Raw genomic sequence first — 25,685 nt, forward strand, 5'->3', positions numbered from 1 at the left:
GATAAAACACAGTGGACCAACACCAGCAGCTGACATGGCACCCCAGACCATCACTGACTGTGGGTACTTGACACTGGACTTCAGGCATTTTGGCATTTCCCTCTCCCCAGTCTTCCTCCAGACTCTGGCACCTTGATTTCCGAATGACATACTTTGGACCACTGAGCAACAGTCCAGTGCTGCTTCTCTGTAGCCCAGGTCAGGCGCTTCTGCCGCTGTTTCTGGTTCAAAAGTGGCTTGACCTGGGGAATGCGGCACCTGTAGCCCATTTCCTGCACACGCCTGTACACGGTGGCTCTGGATGTTTCTACTCCAGACTCAGTCCACTGCTTCCGCAGGTCCCCCAAGGTCAGGAATCGGTCCTTCTCCACAATCTTCCTCAGGGCCCAGTCATCTCTTCTCGTTGTGCAGCGTTTTCTGCCACACTTTTTCCTTCCCACAGACTTCCCACTGAGGTGCCTTGATACAGCACTCTGGGAACAGCCTATTCGTTCAGAAATTTCTTTCTGTGTCTTACCCTCTTGCTTGAGGGTGTCAATGATGGCCTTCTGGACAGCAGTCAGGTCGGCAGTCTTACCCATGATTGCGGTTTTGAGTAATGAACCAGGCTGGGAGTTTTTAAAAGCCTCAGGAATCTTTTGCAGGTTTTTAGAGTTAATTAGTTGATTCAGATGATTAGGTTAATAGCTCGTTTAGAGAACCTTTTCATGATATGCTAATTTTTTGAGATAGGAATTTTGGGTTTTCATGAGCTGTATGCCACAATCATCAATATTAAAACAAGAAAAGGCTTGAACTTCTTCAGTTGTGTGTAATGAATCTAAAATATATGAAAGTCTAATGTTTATCAGTACATTACAGAAAATAATGAACTTTATCACAATATGCTAATTTTTTGAAAAGGACCTGTATAAGCTTCTGTTCTCTAATTAGTGTAAGCAGTGTCAATGCAGGTGCCATGATCTACTAATCTCTATTCTCTTTCCTTCAGCAGGTGCTTTTCATAGCAGGGTTCTGAGGAAAGTTTGACTCTTTAGGGCCTGGAAACATTAAATATATTTTGTTGTTATCTGTTAGAAAAAGTAATATTTTGACAATGCAGTAAAAATTTGTTGTGAGTTACAGTGTCACACAAATCCACCACCCCCTTCTTTTTTAGGAACCTCCGCTCTATTATAGTCAACAAGAGGAAGTTAGCCGTTCCTATAAATATATTGCATAATCATTTCTCTATTCAAAAGCTGTATTTCCCCAATGTAACCACTTACATATCCCTTGGTTGTTCTGTCTGGCCTTCATAAAACCACATTAGCTGCTAGTAAGTATGAAAAGTACCTGTTAGACAACATCAGTTTTGATTGTTTATAGTTCATAATTCATGATTTGCCTGGGAGTAAATTTCTCACGGCCCCTGCAGGTCACCATTTAGCAATGCCATGTGAACTTTGTGACATGAGTCTTAGGACAGTGGCAGGGGCAATTTCAAGTTGCATTGTTTTTGTTGCACAAATGCACATTGACAAAATACTCCATTTTTTTATTGCTAAGGGATACTGTCATGATTTTTATGGTGTATTTTTTATTTCTAAATTACACTGTTTACATAGCAAATAATTCACTCTACCATTTAAAATTTTATTCTTGAACCAACAAATGTATTTTTTTAATTGTAATATAGGTGTGCAGGCTCCATCTCAGTGCATTGAGTCTTAGCTTTCAGAAGGAGTCAGCACTACACATTAGAACTGCTTTCAGATAACCTATTGTTTTTCCTACTCCCATGTAACTGGAGGAGTCCCAAGCTGGACTTGGATTTCTTTCTATTGAGTGCTATTCTGATATTTACTGGGAGCTGCTATCTTGCTCCCTTCCCATTGTTCTGCTGATCGGCTGTTGGGAGGGGGATGATATCACTCCTGCTTGCAGCGCAGCAGTAAAGTGTGAAGGAAGTTTATCAGAGTACAGGTCACATGGCTGTGGCACCCTGTGCAATATAGAATATGGCTAGCCCCATGCAAAATTTCAGAATTAAATATAAAAAAATCTGTTTGTGAAAAACGGATTACAATGGAGGATTCTGCTGGAGAAGCTCTATTAACTGATGCATTTTGAAAGAAACATATCGTCCCATGATAGTAATCCTTTCAAAGACATTCCCCTTTAAAAAAACAGTGGTTTAACAGCCCACCATCCACTTAGCTTCAATCTTCAGCTGGCCAGGCTTGGGTTTTGCCTGTATATAGACCTACACACTCTGAAGGAAAACCTAACTAACAGATAATTTATATTCAAATAGGTAACATCAAAGATTCTTATCAGTTTGTCATATACATATCAGTAAATATATCCTTTAACATCTATTACCTTGAGCCACCATTTGGTAATGTTTTGCATTCTGACTCACTGAACACCTTGCAGAATAAAAAAAAGGTTTTAACAGGTAGAAATGTAGGAGTTAAACTAGCCATACATGTACATACACACAGACAGACTATGCTGACTGTTATCTTTGTACAATGCATATTGGTACAAAGGTTTGGCAGGATTGGTCTGTTGGTGGAATAGGCAGATATTGTACAATTTTCCATATTCACTGTTTGTTGAAGTCAGTGGATCTGGCAGACAGTAAATAGTAACTTCCTCAACTGCCCACACACCATGAACCTGCTGGGAAGTGAGTCAGCAGATATTTTATATTTGGCACATTACCCATGACCTGACAGAATCACAGAATGATCTATTGGACCTGACCCCTGATATACATACCTGACATTGTAGTGTGGTGGAAATATGCAGTTGTAGGGAGCTTAGCACATAGTGTGAAGTGGCACAATCTTAAGAGGAAATTATTAGCAGGAAATATGTGTTTCTCATAACAACATTGCTTAACAAGTCCCTTAGTTATAGGCATTCTGTTTCATTTTGATACATAAATTACCTTAAATGTAATAATAATAATTATTCTCATGACCAACAAGAAGCTTGGGAATTAAATTAGTAATGGTGCTTAGATAAACTGCCAGTTACATTCTGTGCACCATTTAAGCACATCACTTTTAACTTTATTAGCAGCGTAATGAGAGGGCACTGGGCCCCCCACAAAAAAATATTCAGCAGGGGCACAGCACTCACATCAACCTCTCTGATCTCCCCCCTGCCCACACAGGCAACAAGCGTGTAAATTTTCAGTGTCGCTCTAGAGGAAGCTTACCCTGCAGTCTGGGCCCCCATGTCCCCCACTCCCCATCCACAGGGTCTGCTTCCTCTATAGTTACACCACTGCTTCTGAGTATATTATAATATTTGTATTGCTAATGTCAGCTACCTTCTCTAAAGAAGAAACAACAAGGTCAGACTGGGCACTGGAAAAGACCACAGATCACAACAGGGGCAAGGGCCTCTGCAGCTATGGTGGTGGGTCCTTGTGTGTTGGCCTCTGTGGGCCCCAAACTCCACAGTCCACCACTGGAAACAATAACAAATTATAGGAAAACACCTCACTTTGAAGCAAAGTTTACACATGCAATTTGTGTTTCATAGTTAGTGTAGTTGAAGGAAGAAACACATTATGAGGTGCAACTCTTATATCTCAGTCTTGAGGGTCAGGGTTTCTGACTATTGCTCTTCTCTTTATATGTGTTGAATTGATGTGTAGGAGACAATACATTTGCTTTTGATATTGCTTACTATATTTCTTTAAATGGAGTAGAAATCCTGAGCTTTGTTTATTACCTTGTATTGGGCATATGACGATTTGTTCCCCTGGTATTTTGCTGAAACAAATTATTATTTCCCCCAAAGGTCTAATGAAAACATGTTGTTTTATCAGTTATAATTGAGGTATCTTGATGGAAACAAAGCGTGGAGGCATATTTCCTTGTCTGACTTTTTACTACACCGTCTTTCTTCCTGTTCCACAGTCGTTAATTGCTTTAACCTTGTGTGTCATACCCCTTCTCCTTTTTAGATCCTTTTTAGCACTTTTGCACAGGGCCCTCTTGTATTGGTTGTTGTTATTTTCTATGTAATCTGTATGTTCAGTGTATACACTCAGCTCTGTGGAATATGTTGAAGTTATAAATATATGTTAATAATTATATCCTTTGGATGGGAGTCTATTTAAATTGGCATTGCATCATTGAAGCTGGCCTCCAAGGTACTGCATGTTTAACCCAGGTAAGGTGGTCTTTTGTGTAAAAAATGTCTTTAAAACTGAAGTCCGCATCCTGTATACCCTTAATGGGACTGCACTAGGCAAATCCCTAATGGAGAAGGACCTTGGAGTCCTTGTAGATAATAAACTTGGCTGTAGCAAGCAATGCCAGGCAGCAGCTGCAAGGGCAAACAAGGTTTTGAGCTGTATTAAAAGGGGTATAGATTCACGGGAGGAGGGGGTTATTCTTCCCCTTTACAGAGCGCTGGTAAGGCCCCATCTAGAATATGCTGTTCAGTTTTGGTCTCCAGTGCTCAAACGGGACATTATTGAGTTAGAGAGGGTCCAGAGAAGGGCAACTAAGCTGGTAAAGGGTATGGAAAGTCTCAGTTATGAAGAAAGACTGGCCAAGTTGGGTCTGTTTACACTGGAGAAGAGGCGGTTAAGAGGTGACATGATAACTATGTATAAATATATAAGGGGATCATATAATAACCTTTCTAATGTTTTATTTACCAGTAGGTCCTTCCAACGGACACGAGGGCACCCACTTCGTTTAGAAGAAGGGAGGTTCCATTTAAATATTCGGAAAGGATTTTTTACAGTGAGAGCTGTGAAGTTCTGGAATTCCCTCCCCGAATCAGTCGTGCTGGCTGATACATTATATAACTTTAAGAAGGGGCTGGATGGATTCTTAGCAAGTGAGGGAATACAGGGTTATGGGAGATAGCTCTCAGTACTAGTTGATCCAGGGACTGGTCCGATTGCCATCTTGGAGTCAGGAAGGAATTTTTTCCCCTCTGCGGCAAATTAGAGAGGCTTCAGATGGGGTTTTTTGCCTTCCTCTGGATCAACTAGTAGTTAGGCAGGTTATATATAGGCATTATGGTTGAACTTGATGGACGTATGTCTTTTTTCAACCCAACTTACTATGTTACTATGCTTCGCATGGTTGACTCAATGTAGAATTGAGGAGTTGGTTAAAAAAGATCTATCTAAATAAAAAGGTGCTGTAGTGTTTGAGAAGTATAATAATACATCCATGTGAGGATGGATGAAGCAAGTGAGATGGAAAGGCATGGTTGGGATAGCTGAAAAATCCTGGAGGGCATAATTGTATTTAGCTGTGGATATTGTCCCCTATCAGTATATCTACATGGAAATGCCAAGACTTAGAAAAAGCCCTAGTAATTTCATATACACTAAGGCCACAACAGCCAAACACAGGCCTAATATAAGGCACCAGTCCATGGCAACTTCTAGCAGCCTCTCTATCATTTTGGCAAAATATCCAGATTGCCTGCATGCAAGCCTTTATTAAACAAACGATGGGCCCAATTTATTTCCACCAGTTGGTGGTTAAGGCCTATTCATTTTGTGACCTCGCTGAAGGAGTTTGGCTAAAGCAACACTATTTATTGTATATTTCCCAAGGCAATAAAGTCCTTACCATTTCAAGTAAGGGCAAGAATTTAATGAGATAACATAGGCACCCGTGCTACTGCTAAACTACTAAACAACAGACTAAGCAGCTGCTGGGGGGTCCAGAGAAGTAGATGGCCTGATGCACAGTTGTATGTATGTGTAACACCATATCTTCACTAGTTTCTTGGTGGAAATCTTAAAAGATACACAAACAGAACGTAATGCACAGCCTGTACATCAACCCTTATTGCATTCATAGGAACAGGCAATGATTAATTTCATATAGGGGAAGCATTGCACAAGCAAAATACATGCATGCCATACACGCATTTCGGGCCTTCCATGTGCTCTTTGTTAAAAGGGTAGTATATCTTTTAAATAACTTTTAGTATGATTGAAACAATGATATTCGGAGACAATTTGCAAATTGGTTTTCATTTTTTATTATTTGTGGTTTTTCATTTATTTAGCTTTTTGTTCAGCAACTCTCCAGTTTGGAATTTCAGTGGCTATCTGGTTGCAAGGGTCTTGCTTACCTCAGCAACCAGGCAGTGGTTTGAATGAGGGACTAAAATATGAACAGGAGAGGGCCAGAATAGAAACATAATAAAGAAAAAGTAACAATAAAACTGTAAGCACACAGAGCAGTAGTTTTTTAGCTGCCGGGGTCAGGGACCTCAAGCTAGAAAGATGTAGGAAGGTAAATAATTCAAAAACTATAAAAAAAATAAATCATGAAGACCAATTGTAAAGTTGTTAGAAATAGGGCATTCTATAACATATTAAAAATTAACTTAAAGGTGAACAACCCCTTTAAGTGTAACAATTCCAGAATGCTGAATGCATATATTATACAACAAGCCCCACCTCAGCAGTGTTTATAATCATGCAAGCAGGAGGTATATTTTATTTATATGTAGGGTCAACTAGGATAAAGTAAAGTGGAAATATAAAACATAAGGGGCATCCGAGGGCCATAAGTACTATAAAACACAAATCCACTGTAGTCAGGAAATAGAATTTCTAATGCGGACCTCACTCCCTCCATTTCCTGACTATAGGAGATTTGTGTTTTAAAGTGAAAGCAAACATTGTAAGCAGAGTTTCTAGGTTTAATGTAATGGTGGCCATACACGCACTGATATCCAGAAAGCTCTGAAATGCAGAAAGCCTGTCTCCCATAGACTGCATTTTAATTAAATAATTCAGATTTTTAAAACTGATTTCCTTTTTCTCTGTAAAAATAAAATAGTGCTTTGTATTTGATCCAAACTAAGATATAATTAATCCTTACTAGATGCAAAATAATCTTAGTGTGTTTAATTAATGTTTTATTGATTTTTTTATAGACTTAAGGTATGAAGATCCAAATTACGGAAAGACTCCTTATCCGGAATACCCTTGGTCCCAAGCATTCTGGATAACGGGTCCCATACTGTATTTAATTCCTTTTTTAGTTATATAAGCCAATACTTTTCTAGTGGCTCTTTTTGGTGTGACTGAGCTTGTATTACGAGAGGCCAGTATATACCATACCATGTGCAAGCAGCCAAATTGACTATAGCTTTTATTCAAAATTAAAATAAATCTGATCTTTCCAGTGCTAATGGCTAAACTATGCCCAGGGTTTTCACATTTCATGCTTGCTGATCGTATCCCCAAAGGCCCCAAATTGGCAGTTAGAACACTGTTTCACTTAAAATTCTCTATTTAATGGCTGCGAATGAAAACTTTTTGTTGTATGTTGTGGCACATAATATCACATTGTTGTACTCCTCATTTGCGCTCAATTCTAATTGACATATGTAACCTCATTAAAAGGTATTTGTTGCATTGTGCTTTTAGTAATAGAAATGGTCTGCTTGTTAGGTATCTCCCACTACTTAATGGCACGTTATCTAGGCCAAGCTGTGCTGTATTCCTGCTGACCAACAGTGCTACTGCAACGGTTTCTATTGTGATCATATTCTATGAACAGGATAAGCTGTGTCCTTTAATTTTATAGACTATGTAACAGAAAATAAAGGGGTGCAGAAATGTCTTATTATTAAGTAGTTCGGTAATGTAATATTTTTTAAGAAGGAAGGATTTTGCTTAATAAACTTCCAGGCCTCTGAGATTCCATCTTTAACAAATGAGGAATAATGTAAAATGTTCCTGTATTGGGATATTACTTTACATCCTGTCTCTTTGTGTTTGCAGTCCTGGGCAACATTGGTGTCTCAGACGGAGAACCTAAGCCAGATCTTACGGAAACATTCCGAGGATTTAAATTCAGGACCCCTGAACAAATTAACCATTCTCATTCGGGAAAAGCAGCAGCTAAAAAAGTCTTATAGTGAGCAATGGCAACTTCTCAACCAGGATTACATCAAGGTAATATTCCTCCTGTCCTTGGTGAATGTGAAATTCTCAAGTTGGTTGTTCTGCAATAATGGAGGTTTAACCTAGATGGTGTCATAATATTCATTAGGAAGTTGGAAGAACAGCCAAATTTTAAAATGGTGAACTCCTATCCTTATTTCATTATGGGTGGCTTAGAAGCTGTAAGGGTATTCAAAAGGCTTTTGCTGATAGATAAAACGTGATCTCTGGGATATAATCAAAGAGCAGCTACAATACACCCAAAGGATTAACTAAAGGTGGCCACACACGTGGTGATTTTCGATTTTTCGTGCGACCATCGGTCGAATGAAAGATTGTTCCAACCCTCCACTGATGTTCAGGGCTGAATCATCAGATATGGAGGCAGAAACAATAAGATTTCTACCTCCTTCTGCCGATTCAGCCCTGAACATAGATTTTGCTCGGGCGCCCGATCAAAAACTTCTAACCCATCCAATCGGCGAGTCAACCGATATCAGCAGCCTCCTGTGATAACGGTCGCCTCGACGAGTTGCCATACACGCACCGAATATCATACGAAACGAGGTTTCGTATTGGTGCCTGTATGGCCAGCTTAAGCCACAATGTTATTGAAAAAAGTGTGTTTAAGGGAAGTCATGCTGGTTGCATATTATGCCTCAGAGTTATTTTTCAAATACACAGTGACAAAACCTCAATGTCCAAAGCTGTTTCCCATCATAGGATCACTGGGCTGATGTGTGCCTTAAGCGCAGTGATGCACATTATCTGTAATGGGAAGTGATTCAAGACAGTAAATTCGGGTACCACTGGGGAAGTACACATCTGCAGGTTAGAGTTAGGTGTAGGTTATGCAGGTTAGGGTCAGATGCGGGTTAAGGTTATGCTGGTTAGGGTCAGGTGCAGGTTATGCAGGTAAGGGTTAGGTGCGGGTTAAGGTTATGCAGGTTAGGGTCAGGTGCAGGTTATGCAGGTAAGGGTCAGATGTGGGTTAAGGTTATGCAGGTTAGGGTCAGGTGCAGGTTATGCAGGTTAGGGGCAGATGCGGGTTAAGGTTATGCAGGTTAGGGTTAGGTGCGGGTTAAGGTTATGCAGGTTAGGGTTAGGTGCGGGTTAAGGTTATGCAGGTTAGGGTCAGGTGCAAGTTAAGGTTATGCAGGTTAGGTGCGGGTTAAGGTTATGCAGGTTAGGGATAGGTGCGGGTTAAGGTTATGCAGGTTAGGGTCAGGTGTGGGTTGAGTTTTTCCAGACCCACACATTATTACTCTCTACATCATATTAAAAGTTAATTCTAACAACCCCTTTGAATATTGTTAGCTGAGCCACTATTAGGTGGTGCACATGGGAAAATTTGTCATGGTTAAATCTCAGCTACAGTGCGCAATTCATCTCCCCAAAATGCCATTCCAACCGGCAATAAAGTTAATCGATGACGTTTCTTCCTGCAGGCAACTTTGTGCGACCTGTAGGCCTTTCCACTAGTGATTCCCTTTATTGCTGGCGGAAAGCTTTTCGGCGGCATTAGTCGCTCGCGGTAGCAGAGACTTATCACGGATGACTAACCTCCCAGTGAGACAAATGTAGCAGTCATTTTTTCCTTTTAGGTTGTTGATCTACCAAAGTCACTAAGGTATTAAATAAGTGAATAAAGCCCTTTCTTTAGGCTCTACACTAGTAGCCCCTTCAGAATGAGGTCTCTAGGTTAAAAATTACTTGCCTAGAGCTTCCCCTCATGGCTCAGGTTCATGTCACATGGAGCATATCCACTGGCAGAGAAATGGCAGTATCAGCTTCCCATGACTCCCACTGACTTTAGGGGGAACTACACATAAGTTTAGGTATAAGTGCTTTTTTGTCCAATAGCAGAAAATTGCTTGCTAAAAATAGCACATATCTAATGCGACGCAGTTGGGGTTTAGCCTAAAGCTGAAATAAATAAGAATAGTCTAATCAGCACACAATCATGTGTTATTGCTACTTTCAGTAATAGAATTATTAACTTTCTACAGATCTCACAATAAAACACTGCTCCAAGAACACAGATAGATACAGGAAACCACATCAAACAAACACCAGATAAAAATATATATGTTTGTACAGGGTCAGACTGGGGGGTACAGACTGGGGCTTCTGCCTCAGGGGCCCCTGCACCCTCCCAATGATGGCCCTCGCCACCTTAAGCCCCCCTCCTCTCAGGGCCCCCAACACCCGTCCGACCCCGTCCCCCGAGCTGCCTGGGCCCACCAGGTTTTTTTCCCTGTGCCCCAAAGGCCCAGTTCGATGCTGTGTTTGTAAAGGCCTGTACATAGAGCAGCAGCTTTTTAAAAATATATACTTTTTATATATACTAAAATTTCCCCAACCTGGTGGCAGAGCTGAAGTGAGGGGGTTACCTTATTGCAGGGGTCCTCAAACGTCTTAAGCAAGGGGCCAGTTCATGGTCCCTCAGACTGTTGGGGCCACCCCCCTCAAAGATCTTTTGCGGGGATGGGGGGCAGCCGGATCAAGGTATGACTGCTTATGCTGCATATTGTTGTTTATTGCTGTGGCCTTTATGGTAAAAAAGAACTGACATGAGACACGTTTACACAGTATAAAATCTAGAACAATAAAACGTGTGTTCAATATATACAGGTATAGGATTCATTATCCAAAATGCTCGGGACATGGGGTTTTCCGGATAATGGATATTTTTCTTAATTTGGATTAAAAATGGAGACTATGGGAGATGACTTATGACTTATAGCTTTTTGTCTATAATAAAAAAACAGTACCTTGTACTTGATCCCAACTTGGGTATAATTAATCCTTACTGGAGGCATTGGGTTTAGTTCATGTTTAAATTATCTTCTATATTTTGAGTCTTTAATAAGTAACACAACATATAATATTTCTTATAAACAATTTAATGGTACACAGCACTGACAGATGATACTAGTATAACCAGATTTTCTATACAGAATAAAGAGAAATAGTGGTACACCAATCAACAGAAGGGATTACTGTTTGCCGGTAATGTTCCTATACTTATTTTTGTTGTTTAAAACTACTCATTTTATAGTACAACATATATACAGTTAACCAATCCATAGTCATATATAAGTTTATCATTTTAGCAGTCCAGGTGAATATAAGCGCAGGCTTACAAACTGCTTGTATGCTTAAAAATTCTTCTCATTGAGCCTGCACCCGGAAGTATTGAGGTATCAGGGTGCAGGCAGAACAAGAATGAGTATTGTCAGCCTGCACTAATCTGCCTTGTGTCACCTTGCCCTTAGGTGTGGTTCTTAATACCACCTCCTCTCTCTCTTAGCACTTGGTCACCTTTCTTATCATGCTGTGGTTTTATTCTTATTTCTGTCACGGCTCCCCTCATCCTGTCCACAGCTTGTCTTTTCTTTTCTCATTTTTGTCATCCTGATTGCCTATGAACTGCTTTAGTTATTCTCATTTTGTTTTCTGTCTCTCTATATGGACAAAGACAAGAGGTTCTTTGCACTCACCAATTATCAAAATGCTAAGGACAGATTAATGCACAAAATGTCTTAAAGAACAGTAACACCAAAAAATGAAATGGTTTAAAGTAATTAAAAAGCAGTGCCAGGCCAAGCCGACCAGGCGCCCTAGGAAACCTGGTTGGCTTGGCCTGCCCCAACCAGCATCACCCCCCCATCCCTTGTGTGTGAACACGCGCATGTGCAAGCAAGCGCACAATTGCAGGGCCACTGCAGTGGGGGGAAAGGGTCTGGAATGAGGTAGGTAAAAGAAGAAGTACATTCCTGCCCCCCCCCCCCACCCTAGGCTTTCATATTTTGGTGTTACTGTTCCTTTAAGACATTTTGTGCATTAAGCTACCAAAAAATAAACAAAACAGGAATTGTATGTCCAAATATTGCAGTATTTTCTACCTGGCCAACTATGTCAAAGTTATCCTGGCAGGGGCGTTCCAGGGCTCAGACCGACCTGAGGCAGCCAAGTCAATGCCGCACACTTAGTTTTTATGCATATGTAGTTTTTATGCATATGTGGGTGGGTATGAATGTAGGTGGGTATGTGGGTGGGAATGTGGGTGGGTATGTGGGTGGGTGGGTATGTGGATGGGATGGGGGGGCAATTGCTAGTGCAGAGAGTACAATAATGTTATCTGCACTAGAAGAAACAGGTAAGGGCATGAAGACATTTTGTACATTAAGCTACCAAAAAAAGCCCCCCCTAAACAAAACACAGATTGTTAGTCCATATATTATAGTGTATTCAAGCTGGCCAGCTACATCAAAGTAATCCATTTTAGTTTGTGCAGAATTTATTTGGAGTGAGAAGCATGTATCTTCATGTAAATTTATGCCAGGGTCATGACTCACCAAAAAATCACCAATATGTATATTTTTGTGTTTATATTGCTTAGACAACCCAACAGGATATAGAAAAGCTGAGGTCTCAGTATCGTAGCCAAGTGAAGGAAACATTGCAATCAAAGAGAAAATACCAAGAGGCCTGCAGAGGTGAGAACTCTGTTTGATGCAGTCATTTGTTTTAATGTTAGACTTATAAGTTTACTTTATTTTTCCAAAAATATAAAGTTCAATTTACAAGTTACTATCTACAGGGAAGCATATGCATATACATGAATATGAATCCATTACACTGTTTACATAGCAAATAATTCACAACCAACAAATGTATTTTTTTAGTGTAATATTGGTGTGTAGGCGCCATCTCATTGTGCCTGATTCTCAGCTTTCAGTAGGAGCCAGCGTTACACATTAGAACTGCTTTCAGGTAACCTATTCTTTCTCCTACTTAGATGAGATGTAACCAGAGTAGTCATGGCCAGACTTGCTATTCTCATATCTACTATTAGGTGGGGCATAGGAGCATTTTAAGTAATACAGGTGTAAGGGAGCTGTTATCTTTCTTATCTGCCCATTGTTTTGGGGGGGGGGGATGGAAGAGAAGTGATGACCACCCCAACTTGCAGCTCAGCAGCAAAGAGAGACTGAACTATATCAGAGCACTGTCTGGGTGCACCTGGGATCATGTCTAGCCCCATGTCACATCTCCAAATTAAATATAAAAACAACACTTTTAAAAAACAGATTTTAACGCAGGATTCTGCTGGAGGAGCTCCATTAACCATTTTTGAAAAAAAACATGTTTTCCCATGACAAAATCCCATTAAACTAAGCACCTTACAGATATGCTATGAACTTTTTACTCAACAAGAAAGCACATGCAAAATAATTGGTGCCCGTATCTCTGGTTAGTATAAAGTCCCGTTAAAGTACTCTAATCCTTTTTATAGAAAGCTAGAGCAACTAATGAGACTGTGCCATATAAATGGAGAATAGAAGTTCTGCTTTTGAAGTTACATGACTTAGAATGTATTGTTATTCTGGTAACGGCATGTTGTGCCTACAGAATGGCTCACCTTCCCTCACCTGCCAAATATATTTGTCAGCTCATTGGTTCATTTCTGGAGAGACAGTTTTAAGGTTCAGTGATAAGAAATTATCTTTTTCAGATAAAGACCGTGACAAAGCAAAGGAGAAGTATGTGAAGAATACATGGAAACTGCATGCACTGCACAACCAGTATGTTCTGGCTGTTAAAGCTGCTCAATTGCACCACGAGCACCACTTTCTGTATAGCCTGCCAACGCTGCACGAGTCCATGCAGAGCATTCACCAGGAGATGGTCCAAATTCTGTAAGCACATGGGACAATGTAATCCTATCATATTTATTATAACTTGCCGACATATGGTATTCTTCTAAACTTTCAGGACTTTTAAGAAATCTGTTTGCTTTGTGGTTTCCTTGATTAGATTAGTACACTATAGCCTACTGTATATGAGTGGAAATCAGTATGAGCAACCCTTATAAATGATATTGAGCGTGTCGAATTCCTAGAGAGCTTGTTGGTGCTGTTTATTGGTGCTGCCTGCGTTTGGCAGCCCTGTCTGTATTCATGAGGAGTGAGTTTGGGAGAGTTTTTATGTGTTTAGTTGCCTGCGTGAGAGCCAGTTTCATGCTGGTGACAAAATGCTCCATGTATGTCTCCCTAAAGTCCTAGTTATTCAGGGAGAGCCCAATTTCATAGAGGAATGGGGATGTGACCAGAGAACAATGGGTGTTTCTTTGGGGCTTTGATTAAAATGATTGCCTCTTTCATTTATAATACTGGAAGTTCTGCTTTTAACATTGCATTACTCTTCTCTTTTTTTACCATCTAGCAAGAATATTATGCAAGAATACTCTGAAATCACAAGCCTAGTACAAGAGGAAGTAGCTTCTTTGCACAGGGAAATTGCCAGCGCTGTTAACAGCATCAGCCCTTTCAAGGAATATGACAATTTTCTCCAGATGAACAGGTACTTTATGGCGAGGATAAAAAAAAAACAGAGCATAAGTATTGTTCATATGGTGCCCTGATAATAGAAAATGCACACTGGCATGATTGATATCCTGAAATCCAAAAAAGTACACTTACGTACTTTTATGTAATAAAAGCCACTAACTTTGCCCAGAAGCAGTAACCCATAGAAATCAATTAGAAGGTATAATTTTGTGGTCACTTGTTTAAAAGCAAACATCTCATTGGTTACTGCTACTGGGCAAAATGAGCGTATTTTATTACATATGGGTAATAGTGTTTCCAAATTTTGGAAAAGCTCTCGTGACTTTTGTGCTTGCATAGGGAAGTATAACTGAATGGTCTCCATCAACTTTCTCACAAAGCAACAGTTCTTCCATGCTTTTTGGTTGGTTTCATTTTTTTTTAACAGAACAGTCAAACTGTAGTGATCTTAAACTTATTACATCACTGCAGGATTTTGCACCATTTACAAGGTTAATTTATAATCAATATAGCAAAGATTATCTTCTCTTCCTTGTCTTCAAATATATTCATGTCAGTTTTATGCCTACTGATCATCCTCCATTTTTGCCATGTGTCAATTCAAACCAGTCATAAGAAGAAATGTACTTCATATTGTATGTTGTGTGAATGCAGGTCAGTGTCTGAATTGCCACCCATTGTGACATTTGATACCAGTTTGCTGGAGGAGACAGATGACCTGGAGGAAGAACTACAGCTTAATGACCTGACAGTGGAGAGTGTGCAACATACGTACGTAATGCTGGCTTATGGGTATCTGTGGGCAGAATGCCTTTATTTGTTATCTTTGCAGCATCCTCATTTCACTATTCCATCATGCCACATACCGTCTCTGACCTCCAGCTGTGGCATACATGGTTAACCCACAATGTTATTCCTTCTTCTCAATGATTTTTATAAGAAATAAGAATATAGGAAATGGATGATTATGCACTCATAAGGAAACTAGCACTGATTCTGTTACAGCTTATATGGAAAGTTACCACTTCCTTTCTATGCTTTCATACTTTTTGTTACCTTGTAGCCTGATAATCATTACCAGAGACAGATACTGTCAGATTGCACTGAAAGAAACTATACATATATATATATATATATATATATATATATATAATGGTTTATTATTGTGATAGGCAAATCATCTTATATATATGACACTGTCATTGTTGTAATAAATGACATCATTACTAATGCCCAAAACACCACTTATATAGCTCAAAATGCTGCTCCTAGTTCATTGTCTGTAAATATCAAAAACAAACAGGTGAGAGCTGCTAGTAAGCTCACAAAATTTCGCAGTGGCAATCACACAATATATATATATATATTTTTTTTTTTTTCCTAAAGCAGCTTAATTTCATGATTAAAAACGACATACCATATGTAGATCCAACACATTGAAAATAATGCATTTACTATCTGTATAAAGTTTGTTCTAAATATGTGGATAAAATTGATCATCAAAATACATGGCAGTTGCCTAGACCCCCTTCAAAGCTTTGGGTGGGGGGGGGGGTAGGAAATTATTGGTCAGATCAGAAATACTTACAGCCATGTGTTATAGATAACCACCTGTAAGACAGGTCACATTTAATACTTCATGAAAGCCATCTGCTAGGTCTCAATGGTTTGGTTGCTAGTGTTTACAAGCAGCAAATAGCATTGAGGCAACTCAAGGCAACTTTTGCGATTTTGGGAAATCACGGCGCTGTATATGCCATCCCACTGGCGATTTACATTCAAGCCGGTGGGATGGCATATCGGGGAGATTAGTCACCCACGAAAAGGGAGATTTGTCGCAGGCAACTAATCTCCCTGTCTGCCACGGCCCTAAGAATTGAGGGACCGTCTTGTAACACCTTATGCTGGTTCCCTATGCTTCTATTTAACTATACCTATCCAGTATCTTGTTCATTTAACAAGGAATAAATATACCTATTATACCTTATGGTGGCCATACACGCACCGATATTATCGTACGAAACCTCGTTTCGTACGATAATCGGTGCGTGTATGGCATGTCGGCGAGTTGACCGATATCGCAGGAAGCTGCCGATATCGGACGACTCGCCGATCGGACAAGTTTGAAAATTTTGATCGGGCGCCATAGAAGGCACCTGACCAAAATTCTCCCTTCAGAGCTGAATCGGCAGAAGGAGGTAGAAATCCTATTGTTTCTACCTCCTTACCTGCCGATTCAGTCCTGAATGGTGTGTGGCGGATCTTACGATGTTTCGTGCGACCGATGGTCGCACGAAACATCGTCGGATCGCCACGTGTATGGCCACCTTAATATACCCTTGTATACTAATCTCCCCATCTGCCACAGCACTGACTGTCTGCTAAGTCCAAACATCCTGGCTCTCTTATCCACCTTTTTCCTGTGAAAATCAGACCTCCACAAATGTTTTACAGTCCCACTGTTGTTTACACATAAGCAAATCGCATGCAACCCCCTGACAGTGTAAGCTATGTACAATACAATGACACAACTGTTTGCACAGTTGTGTAGCGTACTCCTTGAGGCTGATTTACTAACCCACGAATCCGACCCGAATTGGAAAAGTTCCGACTTGAAAACGAATATTTTGCGACTTTTTCGTATGTTTTGCGATTTTTTCGGATTCTGTACGAATTTTTCGGATCCAATACGATTTTTGCGTAAAAACGCGAGTTTTTCGTATCCATTACGAAAGTTGCGTAAAAAGTTGCGCATTTTGCGTAGCGTTAAAACTTACGCGAAAAATGCGCAACTTTTCGCGTAAGTTTTAACGCTACGCAAAATGCGCAACTTTTTACGCAACTTTCGTAATGGATAGGAAAACTCGCGTTTTTACGCAAAAATCGTATTGGATCCGAAAAATTCGTAAAGAATCCGAAAAAATCGCAAAACATACGAAAAAATCGCAAAGTACCGATCATTACGAAAAAAACGCAATCGGACTCCATTCGACCCGTTCGTGGGTAAGTAAATCAGCCCCCTTGTGTTAAACATTACCCATATTATCAGATATAATATAAAGGTATGACCCCCCACACACTTCCTACAGAGTCAGTTGTCAGTATGGTCTGTTTTGTAGCTCTGTGTGTCACTGCCCTAAAGCTGGCCATACACGTTGCGATCTGACAATGTTTCGTGCGACCGTCGGTCGCACAAAACATCGTCAGATCCGCCACACACCATTCAGGGCTGAATCGGCAGGTAAGGAGGTAGAAACAATAGGATTTCTACCTCCTTTTGCCGATTCAGCGCTGAAGGGAGATTTTGGTCAGGCGCCTTCTATGGCGCCCGATCAAAATTTTCAAACTGGTCCGATCGGCGAGTCGGCCGATATCAGCAGCTTCCTGTGATATCGGTCGACTCGCCGACATACCATGCACGCACCGAATATCGTACGAAACGAGGTTTCGTACGATATTATTGGTGCGTGTATGGCCACATTTAGACTGTGTGAGTTTACAGGTCATTATCCCCCCTTTCAAGTATTTGGACTAAAGCTTCATTACTGTAATGAAATTTTTTTGACCCCTGTCCCTCCCAACTTTACATAGACAAACAAAACAAAACAAAAACAAAAAAAAAATACAAATATTAAATATAATAAAAGTGTGCAATAAAGGTACAAGTATTTACAAAAATAAAATGCAATGCAATATTTGAAATTGTGCAGGGAGGATTTAAAGTGGCTTTGCTTAAACTGACACTGGGAAGAGTCCAGTAGTTATGGGGAGTGTGTGTTGGTTTTGTGTTAAAAAGCATGCAATAAATAAGTACAGATTCATCAGTCATTTTGCATGTGTTAATCCGCATATCGCATGTGCAAAGAAACGCATCAACGCTAAGCGTTATTTCTAACGCATTGCGTTAATTAGCGAATAGAAATAGTACTAACGCATGATTCACAAAAACATATGAAGCGTTAAACACACAAAATATTGCATTAATCTGTGCAAATATTAACACCTACTTGGGGCAGGCGGTACTTTAATAAAATTGCGGTTCCTGAGCTTTTGGCAACACAACATGGAGTTTGCAATCTGATTTTTTCAAGCATGTGTTGGCCCTAGAGTGATGCATCCTCCAGTTTTCAGGGAAATGGTAATTTTCAAAACAGTAGTTTTCAAAAAGTAATGTTTACATGCATAATATCGTGCACTAATTATCGCACGCTGCAAAATATATAGCGTGCAACAGGAAATAACACACACAGCGGGAAATAAGAAAATTGCTCATCATGAGCTAAATAGCACAAAGAACATTGCTTCTTAATTATGACACGTGTCTTTTTAGTGAATTGAGCGTTAATTCGCAAACAATAAGAAGTGATAACATTTTTAATGCATGCTATAAATAGCGCTTGTTTTATCGACCTTTAGTGAATCTGCCCCTATTAAGGTGGCCATACACGCACCGATATTATCGTACGAAACCTCGTTTCGTACGATAATCGGTGCGTGTATGGCATGTCAGCGAGCCGACCGATATCGCAGGAAGCTGCTGAAATCGGTCGGCTCGCCGATCGGCCAAGTTAGAAAATTTTGATCGGGCGCCATAGAAGGCGCCTGACCAAAATTCTCCCTTCAGAGCTGAATCGGCAGAAGGAGGTAGAAATCCTATTGTTTCTACCTCCTTACCTGCCGATTCAGCCCTGAATGGTGTGTGGCGGATCTGACGATGTTTCGTGCGACCGATGGTCGTACGAAACATCGTGAGATCGCCACGTGTATGGCCAGCTTAAGGCTTCTTTCAGATGTGGCATTTTCTCTGCCAGCACAAAAATATTGGCTACGCTGATATATGCACCTTGTCATGAGGTGCTTGGAGCATTCATTTTGATTCATTGCTTGTAACTACTAATGGATACAACAAGTATTGTGCACATTTACATCAGGATTGTGGATCTCACTAGGAACATTTAGCCCTCACCTTGATGTTAATGTGGCTATACAGATTACATAGCTCTTCAGTGCCTGAGCTTTATTAACAGCAAAGTGACGTATGTTTTACATAAAAATATCTTTGAGTCATGATAGAAATATGTTGTTTTTTTAATACAGGTATCGGACCCCTTATCCGGAAACCCGTTATCCAGAAAGCTCCGAATTACGGAAAGCCCGTCTCCCATAGACTCCATTATAAGCAAATAATTCAGAATTTTAAAACTGATTCCCTTTTTTATGTAGAAATAAAACAGAACGTTGTAATTGATCCCAACTAAGATATAAATAATCCTTATTGGATGCAAAACAATCCTATTGGGTTTAATTAATGTTTTATTAATTTTTTAGTAGACTTAAGGTATGGAGATCCAAATTATGGAAAGACCCCTTATCCGGAATAATGGGTCCTATACCTGTATTGAGGTATAGTGTGTGTGTTAATTGTATATTAAAGGAACAGTAACACCAAAAAATGAAAGTGTATAAAAGTAACTAAAATATAATGTGCTGCTGCCCTGCACTGGTAAAAGTTGTGTGTTTACTTCAGAAAGTCTACTATAATTTATATAAATAAGCTGCTATGTAGCCATGGAGGCAGCCATTCAAATGGGAAAAGGCACAGGCACATAGATAACAGATAAAACACTATTGTATTCTATAGAACTTATCTGTTATCTGCTATGTTACATAGTTACATAGTTACATAGGGTTGAAAAAAGACCATTGTCCATCAAGTTCAACCCATCCGAGTAAACCCAGCACACAACCTATACTAACCAATCTATACACTCACATACATAAACTATATATATACAACCAGTAATACTAACTGTAGATATTAGTATCACAATAGCCTTGGATATTCTGCTTGTTCAAAAACTCATCCAGGCCCCTTTTAAAGGCATTAACAGAGTCTGCCATTACCACATCACTAGGAAGGGCATTCCCCAACCTCACTGCCCTCACCGTGAAAAACCACCTACGCTGCTTCAAATGGAAGCTCCGTTCCTCTAATCTATAGGGGTGACCTCTGGTGCGTTGATTGTTTTTATGGGAAAAAAGAACATCCCCCAACTGCCTATAATCCCCTCTAATGTACTTGTACAGAGTAATCATGTCCCCTCGCAAGCGCCTCTTTTCCAGAGAAAACAACCCCAACCTCGACAGTCTCACCTCATAGCTTAAATCTTCCATCCCCTTAACCAGTTTAGTTGCACGTCTCTGCACTCTCTCCAGCTCATTAATATCCTTCTTAAGGACTGGAGCCCAAAACTGCACTGCATACTCAAGGTGAGGCCTTACCAGGGACCTATAAAGCGGCAAAAATATGTCCTCATCCCTTGAGTCAATGCCCTTTTTTATACAAGGCAGCACTTTATTTGCTTTAGTAGCCACAGAATGACACTGCCTGGAATTGGACAACTTGTGATCTACAAAAACCCCTAGATCCTTCTCCATGTAACCTGTGCCTTTTCTCCTTTTTTCCATCTTGAATGGCTGCCCCCGTGGCTACACAGCAGCTTATTATATAAATTATAGTAGTGTTACTGTAGCAAACACACCAGTTTTACCAGTGCAGGGCAACAGTGCATTACATTTTTATTACTTTAAAGCTCTTTCATTTTTTGGTGTTACTGTTCCTTTAAATAGAACTGAATTATTAAATCAGTCCATATCCTGATACAATAATAAATCACCCAATCTCACCCTAAAATTTAAATAGTTACACTTTATATGTCATATATTTAGACTTCAGAGGAACATTGATACTGTTTAGGTTCAGCGCTGGGCAGTGACAGTATTAAACCAACAGAATGTCACACAGGACCACACATGCGCCTGTTCTGGGTAATGGCCCCTCTTTTGTATTTTGCATGTAAGATGTAATTGTTATTTCGGTAAAAAGAATAAAATTATAATGACCAGGTTTGCTCATGGCATGGATGAAAGCATAAACTACTGCTATAATTTCTGTTGCCAGCCCAATTAATGAGAATCCAGGCCAGTGATTTATTGTCCTTGAAAATGTCTAAGGTTTTGAAAACCCATTTATTATTGTAGCAGTGTTGCAGCTTTTGTGTCCATTATGCATGGTTTATCTATACCACTTAACCCACTAATTTAATGAGGCACAAGTGAAGCAGCAAGTGTCCTTGAATCTCTTTTCATATATAGTAAATTATGTATAAATTCATTTAAGAGGAGAGCTTTATATAAACTGTACAAAGGGGAGAGAGGTATTTAATAGTCATCAGTTTTAACAAAGATCTCTTTAAGTAACTGCAGCAGAGTTTAAAGGAACAGTAACACCAAAAATGAAAGCTTTTTAAATCAATTAAAATATAATGTACTGTTACCCTGCACTGGTAAAAGTTGTGTTTTTGCTACAGTAACGCTACTATAGTTTATATAAATAAGATGCTGTGTGGCCATAGGGGCAACCATTCAAACTGGAAAAATGGAGAAAAGGCACAGATAACAGATAACTTCTCTAGAATACAGTAGTGTTTTATCTGTTATCTGCTATGTGCCTTTGCCTTTTCTCATGGCTGCCCCCATGGCTACAGAGCAACTTTGTTTATATAAGTTTCTGGGGAGCAGCACATTATATTCTAATTACTTTCATACACTTTCATTTTTTGGTGTTACTGTTCCTTTAAAGGCAGCTGATTTTAATGAGATTAGTGGGGAAATGTATGCTTTATATCAATATGATTACCGTCCATTTACTTTAACAAAAATGTTTATAGCTTATTACAGCCTGTAATATACTGTAGTGACCAAAGGCATATGGAAAACAGCATGATTTGCCTTTATTTTTTCCGTAGTGGGATATGCAAGCTCCACTTTGGCTATTACATACCTCACAACAATTGAAAAATGCAAAGAGGGAAATTGAGAAATGCCACGCGGCTATTTAAAGTTTGAACACATTTCTCGGGGGTTTTGGGGTCTTCTTTTATGTGTTATTACAGTTTTGCTAAAAAAGGTGAAATTGCCCATTTAGCAGCAAGTCTCAGTTCCCCCAAGAGACCTGTTTAGCTTATCAGTTACAATTGTATCTAAGTGGAAGTATTGACTGTTGAGAACTCTGGGCCTACTTATTTAATTAAGTTTGAGAAACTTTGTGTCTTTTTAATGGAATTCAGTGCAGAAGATGAAAGGGAAATGAGGGACTTTTCAGTAAGAATCTGGGACTACGGGCTGAGCTGTTAAAATCAGGTCTGTCCCGCAAAAATCGGGACAGTTGGGAAGTATGCTATTAGTTCATAGAAGCTGGAATGTTCTGGAAGTCACTATGTTTCATATGTTCAGCACACATATTGGAGCTCACTTTTCACAGGAAGGCTGTCCCGTGGCAAGGTGTTAGGAAGGTCTCTCTGAGCAGGACACAGGGCAGGAAGGCTACCAGTCTGTGTAAGGAAACCCTCACAGCGGCGGCAGGGGGTGCTGTTTGCCACTGCAAGGAGCAGAGGGAGCATCTAGCACATTGAGACTGACTAAGGAATTCAAGGAGTTGTTCACCTTTGTACAACATTCACAAATCTAATATTTACATACCGGTAGTTAACAAAAAATGAGCTGAAGAGATATTCATCTGAGAATCATCCCTCTGCAGATCTGTCACTTCTGCACAGACTCTGTGCTGGGGGGGACAGTGACCCCTATAAACACTACAGTTGCTTTTTTACTTCCTTATATGATGTCATGCATAGTACTGGCAGCAGACTTAACTCCTATTGGCTGTGTCTCCTGTTAGTCTGACACTGCTTCAAAATAGACCACTCCCATCCCTTCAGAAAACTGATCAGAGGGACAGAAGGAGTGGTTTAACAGGTATAAAATGTTTTTACAGTGGCCTTTTGTACTTTTTTTTAACACGCTGAGAGCATTGTTGGTGGTTTAATAAGATTTGAACATTGAAGGTGCACAACCCCTTTAAAGGAACAGTAACTCCAAAAAATGAAAGAGCTTTAAAGTAATAAAAATATAATGCACTGTTGCCCTGCACTGGTAAAACTGGTGTGTTTGCTACAGTAACACTACTATAATTTATATAATAAGCTGCTGTGTAGCCATGGGGGCAGCCATTCAAGCTGGAAAAAGGAGAAAAGGCACAGGTTACTTTGCAGATAACAGATAAGTTCTGTAGAGTACAGTAGTGTTTTATCTGTTATCTGCTATGTGCCTGTGCCTTTTCTCCTTTGAATGGCTGCCTCCATGGCTACACAGCAGCTTATTTATATAAATTATAATAGACTTTCTGAAGTAAACACTTTAACCAGTGCAGGGCAGCAGCACATTATATTTTAGTTACTTTTATACACTTTCATTTTTTGGTGTTACTGTTCCTTTAAGGCAAGCCAGATGGGCAATGCCACAGAAAAGTATTGTGAGTACAGTGGAGACCCAACATATGTTTTTTTTTTTAAAGGTGTCCACTGGAAGTCACCAAATGTGTGAAGCTAGCAGCCAGATGGCAGGATTAATTTTTATGATTTGTGTTTTGTACACTGAAATGGGCACCCCTGTGTATTAATTAATTAATTTTATGTGTGGCAGTAGCTAAAGATGGCGTTTTTACTAGATTGAAATAGATCATCTACTCTTCAAAACGTAATTGTAACGTATGGTAGTGTGACCTATGGAGAATGTCTTGACTGGTGCAAGCAATATTTCTACATCTGGCCATCTTATGCTCATACCTTGACTCAACTATTCTACAAAAACACCTACTATAAAATAGAACTGGAGACCAAACATTGATATAACTCCAAAATATAGCAGGCTTTTTGGTGTGACCTTTAAAGTGGCAAGTGGCATTTAACTATATATATATATATATATATATATATTTATCAATTATAGGGGTATCATGTATCTGACCTGTATAAAAGAACTAGTAATCTCATTTCAGATGTGGTCTTTTCTCTGCCAGCGCCTGTCTCAGACCTAGTTGTGCGAGGCCCACCAAGGCTGCTATGCCAGGGGCACCTACACCCCGTCAGGACCCCCTCTGCCTGTTTACCTGCTCACCCACTGCCAGCCCCTTCCTCCCCACCTCACGTTTACCTTATACAGTACTTTCTTTGCTGTATTCAGTGGAGGGAGGGCTGCAGGGGAGTGTCAGCAATAGGGGAGTGACAAGTGGGTATTGGGTCTGGGTCAATGGGGCCAGTGGGTTTTTTCTCACCAGCCCAATCTGACCCTGCCGTGAACATTTGGGGGATTTTAGTCTGAAAATGCTCAGTGACAGACAGATGCCATAAAAGTCATTGCTCTGCATTTTTGTGCCAGCAGAAAAAAATGCCACACTACCAGCAGGAAAGAAAAAGATAATTTTTTAAAAGTGATTAGCAAAAATGGATTACAGGGGAAAGGCTTTTTACTTAGTGAGAGAAGAGTTGGTCTGCTGCTGTTTGTTGCTGTCACTGCTAAGCAAAATGGAAATACATAACTGCTGCAGGGTAATGCATAATTAGCACACTAGAAGTGTGTGCTTACACCTTATGCTTCAATGCAAAAACATAATACAGTGTATATTTGGAAAAGACATAAATATTTTTAAAATCATTGGGTATTTATAAAACAGTAGAGTGATATATGGATCAGAATATATTCTGCACAAAGGTCTCCCTAAATGAATGTAGATATGTTCTCCTATACCAAACTATCAGCTGCTCAGGGACTGAGCTGTATAACAACCATGTTTTTGAGAGCCATCTCTTTGCAAAAAAACAGAGCTCAGAATCAGACTCACTGACATAATTTTCATTGGCATAGTGATACATCTAGCAAGCATTCTTACATTCACAAGGTTTGTGCTTAAAAACAGACAAACTTCCAGTCAATTTACCTTTTCACCGTGTTGGTATCAGGAGAGCTAGTACCACTAGGGAAAGTGAGAACCTTGCCTCAGGCAGCAGTGCCCCATATGTTACCAGGGGTGGCAAAAAGCTGCTCCCGGTAAATATCAGAGTTATCAAATTTTCTAGTTCTAGTTCTTCTAGTTCAGAGAGTGTAATTGCCGTCATTCTGCTCCAAAGCTCGAAAGGTAGGCGGGGGGGGGGGGGGGGAGTCATCCCAATGGCCACCTTTGGGAAGCCATGGACAAAGGAATGCCCCTGGTTAGTATTCCACATATTTGGTGGGAGGGGAGAAAGCCACAAATACTTTTGAACCATTGCAAAAACAAGTGTATAAATCTTTGCACCTCTGGTATGGGGTGAACTGTGAATAGTGTGCTGGAGGATACAACCTGCACCCACCATGTTATGGGCAGGACTTGGGCATACCCTTAACATTAAGGGTATATATATATATATATAAAGAAACAGAGAGCCGCACACACAGGGACTTTGCAAAAAGATAAAGCAGTGATCCCCAACCAGTGGCTCAGGGGCAAC

At 40.0% G+C, this 25,685-nt stretch overlaps 1 protein-coding gene and 1 long non-coding RNA gene across 2 annotated transcripts in view; one reads left to right on the plus strand and one right to left on the minus strand.

Annotated features, from left to right (window-relative positions):
• The window catches only part of fes (FES proto-oncogene, tyrosine kinase), a 72,114-nt gene that overhangs the window by 15,858 nt on the left and 30,571 nt on the right, over positions 1-25,685 (plus strand). Inside the window, exons 3-7 of the mRNA XM_002932240.5 lie at positions 7,781-7,954; positions 12,348-12,444; positions 13,464-13,647; positions 14,174-14,311; positions 14,953-15,069. Of these exons, the coding sequence (XP_002932286.2) occupies positions 7,781-7,954; positions 12,348-12,444; positions 13,464-13,647; positions 14,174-14,311; positions 14,953-15,069 (710 nt within the window). The remainder of the gene's footprint in view (positions 1-7,780; positions 7,955-12,347; positions 12,445-13,463; positions 13,648-14,173; positions 14,312-14,952; positions 15,070-25,685) is intronic.
• LOC116409774 overlaps positions 1-25,685 on the minus strand; it is a 59,113-nt gene that overhangs the window by 8,988 nt on the left and 24,440 nt on the right. The window lies entirely within an intron of this gene.

The sequence above is a fragment of the Xenopus tropicalis genome, chromosome 3 (genome assembly GCF_000004195.4).
Source record: "Xenopus tropicalis strain Nigerian chromosome 3, UCB_Xtro_10.0, whole genome shotgun sequence".
In the NCBI taxonomy this organism is placed as follows: Eukaryota; Metazoa; Chordata; class Amphibia; order Anura; family Pipidae; genus Xenopus; species Xenopus tropicalis.